The 9,071-nt window shown below is 40.5% G+C and overlaps 1 protein-coding gene across 10 annotated transcripts in view; it reads left to right on the forward strand.

The window, feature by feature from the left end:
• Window positions 1-7,666, forward strand: part of SLC37A1 (solute carrier family 37 member 1) — a 43,275-nt gene extending 35,609 nt beyond the window's left edge. For all 10 annotated transcript variants that reach the window (XM_037376614.1, XM_037376615.1, XM_037376613.1 and 7 more), the window contains 4 exons: window positions 1,219-1,297; window positions 1,873-1,970; window positions 4,300-4,352; window positions 4,980-7,666. In XM_037376614.1, coding sequence (XP_037232511.1) covers window positions 1,219-1,297; window positions 1,873-1,970; window positions 4,300-4,352; window positions 4,980-4,995 — 246 coding nt within the window. In that variant the 3' untranslated portion in view covers window positions 4,996-7,666. The remainder of the gene's footprint in view (window positions 1-1,218; window positions 1,298-1,872; window positions 1,971-4,299; window positions 4,353-4,979) is intronic.
• The last annotated feature ends 1,405 nt before the right edge of the window (window positions 7,667-9,071 follow it).

The raw sequence follows: 9,071 nt of genomic DNA on the forward strand, positions 1-9,071 counted from the left end.
TTAAATGAGGGGAAAAGCTTTATCTGTGTAAGAGGTGAGCTGGAGACTTAATTCCCTCAGTGCAGAAAGCTGTACCTGGCACATGCCTTTACTTTTACTCATGCTACCCTCTGCCCTTTCTTGTACAGTTACTCTGGTTGCCAGCACTTCCAGCTCGATTGGGTCAGTCAAGTCACAAATGCCATGTGAAAACATTGACCCTGGTACCTTTCATTAGGTGGGCTTTGGAAGATTGTTTTCAAAGAAACTGATTCCTTAAGTCACCAAGCAAGAGGCAAAAGTCCTCTAACAACAAATGCACTAAATAAAATGAGTAGGACAGAAGTCTCCAAATGTCCTCTGGAGCCCTGTCCTTGGCCTGGAGGTCTTGGCAAGACAAAGGCAGCCACTATGCATTGCCATTTTATCCTTAGCCTTGTTGAAGGGGCTGCTCGCTAGAAAGTGGAGCCTGCCATTGTAAGATCTCTACCTGGCCTTTGGGAAGAGGGTTGAAACTGCCAGCCAGTTCCTCAAATGTCAACAATCAAATATCTGCCACAAGCAAATGCAAATCGCTGATTAGCTGACTGGATTTTCCTTGGTGTACTGGAGATGAAGGACTGTCTCTTATTAGCAGTTCTCTGAACTATTCAGTTTCTCTGTCTTTTTACTAAGTCATTCCCTTTATCAGTCGTTTTGTTCTGAAGACCTGGCTTCTAAAATTGGAACTGAATAGCTTCTTTTGGCTCAAGGACGCAAGAAAGCTTAGGAATTCTCTGAATGTTTAGCATTTCAGTATATATTCATAGTTCTGGTATTCTAGTATTCCTGTCATAGCAGTGATCTCCCCCGTCCCGTCCCCCCTCCCCGCCAATGGGAGTGCGTCTGTTTGTTCTGCAGAGCTGTGTTAGAAGGGGGAAGGGTGGCTGTGAAAACAGCCTTGCAGCATAAACGCAGAGCTGAAGTGCCATCCTTGTTGCTTGAATCCACAGTGTGCAGAACGGAAAGCTTCTTGGCTCCTGTCGTTTAAATAACATAATTTAATAAAGGAGAATGCTATAGGCAACAGGTTGATGTAGTAGAAGGCTTCTTTAAGTGGTGATAAAAGGGTCTGAGCTAGGATATTTAAGGCATCTTCACAATGTACATCTAATGTGGAGGGGTGTGAGCTAGATGATATCATGAGGACTTCTTCGGAGTTCAGCTCAGCGCAGGTCTAAGCAGTCTTTGTCACTTTAGGGTACCCATAAAAGCCTGAAAGGGAATGCAAGAGCCTTGTCCACAGTGACAGCGATCATCGATGGAACAGGATCTGTAGGTAAGCCAGAGCTTTAAGGCAGCCTGCCTTAGCTGTGGTAGGTTAAAACAAAGGATCTTTGAGAAACTCAGCTCTCTCCAGTTCACGTTTTGCCAGGACTCAGTACAGCTTTGGCAGTGGGGAGCAGAGCAAACTTAGCCTTAAGCATCTCTAGTGGTCCCACACCTGAGGGGAGGGAGGAAGGAGGAGGGTGGTAGACTGATACTGGGCACAAACAGCAAAAATAGATGCTGTTGGGCTGTTTCTGAGATCAGGGATATTTTATTCATGTCCTCTGCACTGGTACGTGCAGCCAGGGAAAACTAAGTGGGATTCAGCTGAATACTGGATGGGCGTTTTGTTGAGCCAAAGGCAGGCATTTCTCAAACTTCTAGTCTTCAGCTTCCCCTGTGATAGGTTTCCTACTGGCTTGCAGCTGTACCAGTAATGTTTTGGACTTTCTGGGACCTTTTAATACATAAGTGAATACTAAGCTAACTAGGTGGAGAAATTGAGATTCTTACTGGGAATAACGGTCTTCCAGCATAGTAAATCTTATGTTGCGTTATTCTGACAATATCAATGTTATATTTTAGGTGCGGCTTTGGGGCCTCTCTTAGCTGGTCTTATTTCCCCATCTGGTTGGAACAACGTGTTTTACATGCTTATGGTGGCAGATGGATGTGCCTTGCTAGTAAGTCTAAAACTACTAATTAGTTGCTGTGTATTTCCTTTGTGCTAAACTACCTTAAAATGCAAATTTCCTTTTGCAATTTCTATACTCCATCTTATAAGAAACTTCCAATTGTGTAGGAAATTTTCAATTAAAGAGCAAATCTGCAAATTTTGAAATTCTCATCTAATTTTAATCAAAAGTGCAGATTAGTTCTGATGCACTTCAATTCTTGAGCAAATACACATCTGTTAATTGCTGTCTGAGCAGATTACAGCACACAATTGTAAGTAAACCTTCATATATAGACCTAGAAGATGCCTTCCACTCACGGAAGTATTACTCCTGTTTTCTTTAAAGCTGTTTTAGCAAAGTGGTAACAGATGTTTTACTACATTGTTTTATCACCAAAATCACCACAATAATGAAGCTGTTGAAAGTTAATACAATGCATTCTCCAGACGGGCTCTAAAACTGCTGTACGAGGTTAGACGTACAACTGGCGTCCTAACTTTTGACAGTAACAGGAGCAGATATTTAGGGAAATGGAGTGCAACACACACGTGGTGACTTGGTACAAAGCACATGCATTTTCCTTTTTTCTTGTGTCTGAGATCCTGCATGATTGATAGGAAGATCTGAAAGGGTTGTTTGGGTTTTTTTAAATTCTGAGTCGCTCTGCTTTGCTTTTAAAGACCAAGGAAGACACAAGATGAGGCAAGGGGAGTCTTGCTGTACTTTGAAGTCAGTCTCGCTGTACCCATCTGTAGGTTAGCCTGTAGGTTACATTTTTGAGATTGCCACAGATTTCCCTGGCAGGCATCTGTACCAGCTTTGATCTCCAGCAGAGCAGAATGCTGCTATGATTATCTCAGAGATGTCCTGAAGCGTCACCTGCATATCCTCTCCTTTTGAAGTCCGGGGTGGAAGTACCCATGAAAGGGCAAGGTGACTGTGGAACACTTCAGAAATACTCCTTCCTCCGTGCTGGCTGTGCCCAGACAAAGCCCTGTGCATGGTATTGCATGGAGCTCTGTGCTCCTGCAGAGGAGCTAATGCTGAGTGCGTCAGACCACTCTTTCCTGGCACAAGAAAAGCAGAAAATCTTGCTTTGGGTTACTATTGAGGCTTTTTTCCTAAATTCAAGTTAAATCCAAAATTTTAAAGTAATTTTTTCCACATTTAAGATGTGAAATCTCTGGAAGTTAAGTAAATAAATTAGGTAAGTAAATAAATTAGGTAAGTTAATAGCTGGAAGTATGTTGCCACTGGTAGTCAGCAGCTCTATAAATCCTGATTTGTGCTGTTTTCAGTATTAGATTTTCCATGCTGCAGTGAGGTTTGGGAGATTGTCAGTTTTCCCAAGTAGACTTAAAGCCCTGCTGCTTTTCTTTTATGGTTCTTTATTAAAACCAATTGAAAAAATCCCACGTTTCTTTGCAGTTCCAGTTAAAGTGCCTTTGTAAAGCTCTGTTGTTGAGAGGGTTGACTTTGTGCTGTTGTAATAAATGCTGGGTTTTGTAATTCTTGTACTGCGAAGAACAGGAAGAGCAGAACAGCATATAGATGCCTGTGTTCAAATATTATTTCTTCAAAGATATGTGGAGGGGCTTTAGTCTCTTATGTGGTATTCGGTTCTGTCATTCTTGGCTATTCCCATACCTCTGAAATGTTAGGTTTAACTTCATAAAACACCAATACTTAAGATAGTAAAGAAACTTCTATTTATAACAGTGAGACTCTGAGGATAAGGAAACCTGTAACAGTGAGGAACCCTGGAAGTTCTAATTCTGTCTTTAATGTACATGGGAATAATCAGATTTTATTTGTAAAATCGCTTTCCTGGGTACTCTTAGTACCTTTTAAAGTGCTTTTAAAAGTCCTGATCCTGCAACAGGCAAATAAACATGGCTGACTTAAATTTGTCTTGCCTAATTGTGCGATTAAAGCTTTTCACACATACAGTTGTTTTACAGAATAGCAGCTAAAATATTTTTACTCCATAATTTCCTTCTGCCATGTTTTCTTGAAGTCTTGGGTTCCCTCTGCTGGTTTCTTTATACATCTGCTGGTAAAGTAACTGGAAAGCCATTCTGGTTTTTATGAAGAAATTGATCTCAGTTGCAAAAAGGAAATTATTTTCCTCTTACCTATTCATTGTGAAAACACCTCTTCCAAACATTGACAGAGCATCTGTAAATCTTTTAATTTTTTTTGTTTTAAACTGAGTTCAGCTTTACAGGGTCATGTTTCAAATAAGGAACTCTTTGAATAACAGTGAACATCTTACCCTGAAACTTAACTTGTTTATCTGTATAGATATTAATACAGACACTGTGACTTTTTACAGTTCTTACTCCGTCTTATTCAGAAGGAGCTTCGGTGTAATGCAGATCATACCCTGTAAGTGTTACGCCTGGCTGTTGTTCTTTAATAACAGTTTAAAAACATTTACTAAGCCTTTGCCCCATAATACCTAGGTGTAGACTGAATGTGTTAACAGTTTCTGTATGTCCATTTCTGTTTGTTTTAATTTAGTTTCAAAAGAGTAATTCAGTTTGATGTTTTCAAATCATGAACATGTTTTTAGAACGTCTTATTTAGAAAAGTATCTGAAAACACACCTCTGCCATGGTCTCTTGGTTATGGTTTGTTTTTTTCCCAAATATGTAACTTTCCTGGGTTTCATCAGGGAGCATGCAGGTGGGGAGTAAGAAGCTACTCGATTGCTTGCTCTGTGTTTATTAATAGTTTCAAATTTAACTTTTCCAAAAGGTCTCCTTAAAGAACAGGGTGACTCTGAATTTACAATGGTTTGAATTGAGGAAAAAAAATAAAAAGCCACTGAATCAATGAAGTTATACTGGCATATGCAAAATCTAAATTAAGCCCCTTGGTTGTAGTTTTGGAGAAGTAAAGTGGACAGAGAATAGAAAAACACGTGGCAAGGGGTAGATCCTGCATTTTGAAGTTAGTGGCTGTTATGCCTTCCACCTCAACTTTTCCTGCCTGGTTGCTGTTCTTTCCCAGGTTTAAAGAACACTGAGATACGAAACGAGATTTGGAATAAGGATTGCATCAGTCAGATCTCTTCCCTGAAAAACAAACTTCATGGAATGCGTTATTCTGCATTTAAGAGATTGTTTGGTGAAGAACTTTACAGGTTTGCTGGAAGCAATGTGACAAATGTGGCTGGTAAACCCCTGAAGCTCTTATTTTTGCACATGAATAAGTACCTCAGGATGGCAACTATTCATCAGATGAAGAGACAGGAACTTTGGGAAGGTTTTAGCAGCACACCTCAACTGAGCCAAAGAGAAATACCAAGTGCCTTTTTATTTCTTTTGATAGAATGTTTTTAATTAAAATGCAGAACTGTGTATTTTCCAAAACCAAGTCAAAACTAGAGCAGAAGGAATTTGAAATCGTAACGGTCTAGCAGTGAAACGTCCCAGTGTCAGTGAGCAAAGTATGTATCCCGTATGTCATCTTGCACACATAGAGGGCATCACTTTAGAGAGGATGATACCAGCTGGTTATTAAGATGCACTGCTGTTAATATTTTGAAGCTGCTCAGACAATAATAACCTCACCGTACTATTAATTTGTAACTACAGTACTGCTTCGAATCCCGAGGACATCCAGCCTTTTGGTAGGTAATAAAATGGAACTTAGCGTTGCGGTGTACTGTGGTTAGCAGTTTTCACAGACTCTCTGGATGGATGTTAATCCTCAGTTAGGATTGTGCAAAAAGGAGTCCTAAGCATCACGCAGTTGTGCTGCTCCACTGGGCTGCGTTGAAATGAGAGGTGGTTCCTTTGGGGTGGCAGGGAACTGTGAGCACTTTAGCACTACAGGATTGAACAGATGAGCTGCTTTAGTGCCCATGGCCACAGTGATCTCTGCTGGGTACTCCCAGATTTCAGTGCTGACATGGGCATGTGGAAATCATTCTCAGATCAGGGCCTTAATAATTAGAAATTTCTTTCAAGTGGCTCTGAATTTCAGATTTGGAGCCAAAATATCAGAAAAGAAAAATGACCTAGGTAGTATGTTTTAAGAGAACGTTTCAGTAACTAGAGTTACGCAGCAAATTAGATGGTTTAATATCTTCAAAACATATCATTTCTTTGTACAGCTATCTTCTTTGCAAAACAGATGTTTCTGTGATTTTTCTTTTTCAAGATGTACAGACTAAAAAGGATTTTTGTTTTTGTATGAGATGTTTATACTTAGATCACGAAGGCTAGATAAATTCAGCTGTGTATTATTCTTAACTGTATTTATTAAAGTTCTAGGCATATGTCTTGTTCTGAACTGTTTGTGAAACGATGCAGTAGCCTTTACACTTGACAAACAAAACAGCACGCTCTAAAATAGTCCTGTAACACATGGAGAAATGTCTCATCAGCTGCTGGTGTTGTGTTCCATGTGCTGGCACAACACTTGGCGATCACAGAACAGCCCTGGAAATTCAGTCTTTGAGTTTTTACTTCACTGGTTTAATTCAGCACGTGCTTTATGCTTGTCTTGACCAGTGTAAGACAGTGTTCATTTTTAACTGTTCTGCTGAACAGAGATACAAGGAAGACCTCAGTCCCACAAAGGCTTAAGGAAGGTGCCAAGTCCTTGCAAGTGAATGCCCTATGTAGGCCCTGACCCTGCAGTTACCTAGATGAATAGCGAACTTCACACGTTTTTGAGTGAAACTGTTGAGACCAGTGGGGATACTCAACACGTGAATTAATACATCTGTGCTGCATTTGGGCTTTAGGCTGTAGTTAAATGGGACAGAATTCTGCAGTGATGTTACTTGAAAGGACATCCAGTGGCATGGCACACTGCCCCTCGCTCGCCCAGACTGACTCGGGGGGACTGCTAGCCAGACCAGGGGACTGATCAAGCCTCTGATGGGGGAAAAATAACATTGCAGCCCCAGAACATCTGTACTGGCACAACTTCAATGGCTGTGTGAGGAGAGGGGGAGGAAGGGATGGATGGATGGATGGAGGACTACTTTAGCTGAAGATGCCAATCCCTTCCCCCCAAAAAGCTGTGTAGATCTATATACTAGTTTATAGAAACAACTTGAACTGCTGCACTCAGATTTTGAGAGGCTGTTCCCTATGGGCTGAAGTCTTCGGTTAAAATGCTTTCAGTTGTATTTAGTAGTAACAAATTGTAAAGATTTAATTGTGTTTTGGGTTTTACATGTTTTACTTGTTGGGGCCGCTGCTGTTATTTATTTATTTATTTTAATAGCTTTTGCACTTCATTGACTTGGATATGGGATGGCAACAATGTTGGAGGTGCTGGGCTGAGTCCTTCCTTCCACTGATTGTATGCCGGAGTTAGGACTCGGTGTGCTATTAAAAAAAAAAAAAATTTAGTCTCCTTCCTTGCTAATGTGCAGCTTTTCAGTTCTTCCCAGCTATGAATTTGTTGGACAAAAAGATAAAAGATTTGTTTTTCTTAACAACCCTAAAGGTCCCCCAAGTTGTGAATAAACTGTGTGTTGTTAGTATCGGGTGTCAATATCCATTAATCTGGAAATGAGCAAAAGTGACAAAATTTTGTATGTAGAAATGTGAGTGACCAGTAGATAAAGCCAAATTTAAATAGGACTGGAGGGTTGGTTTGTTGATTTTTAATGCTGGTTATTGTGAATTTTATCCATTTACCGTCCTGTGGTGAATAAAATAGATCCTACTTTAATATGAGAAATGTTGATTACTTCATCTTTTACATCTCCATGAAGAAATGCTCCATTTATTGGTTGGAAGGATAGGCGTCCCTGCTGGAACAGCACTACTGTCTCTTGTGAAGGTGATGAAAATGCTTCATTAGGAGAACAAATGAGAACCTTTTGTTTTGAAAACAGTGCCCTTTTCAACTTCAACATGTAATTTTTTTTGATTTTGTGGGATTGTGGGTTGTACAACACCAGTATTTCCAGTCAGCTGCATCAGATGGGTATATTCTGCTTACTTATTTTGGCCTAGTAGGGCAGGAGGGCACTCACCGGAGTCAGGGACTAAGTCCAGCTCCTACATCATAGTTTTAAAATTACTTCTTTTTGTTGCCTGCTTTGCCTGCTCTTCAACTTATATGGAATTGAAATTGAAAAGCTTCATCTTTTCTCTCTAGCTCTAATCATCTTGAACATTTATTCTTGACTTCATTCTGCTATGGTGTTTGATGTAGTTTGTGTGCCTCTACCAGAGATACGATGTCCAAATGACTGATGCGCTGTGGAAAAGCTGTTTGGAAAGGAAAACAAAAAGATGTTTGAGGGTCTTGAGGGCAGAATTTCTGATCAAAATGTGCCCAAAGTGCCTCTCAGGAACAGGCAAATATAGCTGGGGCATCTTATAAAAGAAGGGAGACTTGAATCCAAGTTTCTGTTCTGCCTGATTTGGAGCAGGTGCTTGTACCCTCATGAGCACCCTGGCTGTTGCCGAACACGCTGCTGTGGAGGTTTGTCCCCATTGTGTGTAGGAAAACTTTAGGGGTGGGAAAAAGATGAATAAGTAGCAGGGAGGGTGGTGTCGTGTTCCAGGTTGCTTTGAGACTTCTTTTGCCTGTAAGTTAAACTGCTAACCTACTCCGTGCACTGATAGACCTACTCCTGTATGTTTTGCCAGGTATGAAATTCCTGAAGGGATTCTGCCATCCGCTTTGGGAGGTTATTACATGTGTTTCTGGCATAATATCCATAGAATACCAGTGGGAATCCTCCATATATGTTTGTGCCAACGTCACGCTGCCTCAGACTTTGGTTGACCTCATCATGTTTACACTTGGGAATTTGTTTGGTTGCTGCTGGTAGTTTTCTGTAGTGACTAATGTGTGAGGTTGTTTATATGAGAAATGCTGCTCAAAATTAGGTAGGTGTAAGATGGTAAAAATGAATCGGAGGATATTTAGAGCTGTTGGAATCTACTGATCTTCATATGGAATTAATTTGAGGAAGATTGCTTGCAATCCCATCAAATGATGAGGCCCAAAATTGGTAACAGTGGTGCTCTTCGGTCTGAATGAAGTTTTATGGCCTGCATATTATATAGGAGGTTTGATTATTTCATGATTTGTCCCAACCTCAGTTTATCTGACACAATGTTC

The sequence above is a fragment of the Falco rusticolus genome, chromosome 2 (assembly GCF_015220075.1).
Source record: "Falco rusticolus isolate bFalRus1 chromosome 2, bFalRus1.pri, whole genome shotgun sequence".
Lineage (NCBI taxonomy): Eukaryota > Metazoa > Chordata > Aves > Falconiformes > Falconidae > Falco > Falco rusticolus.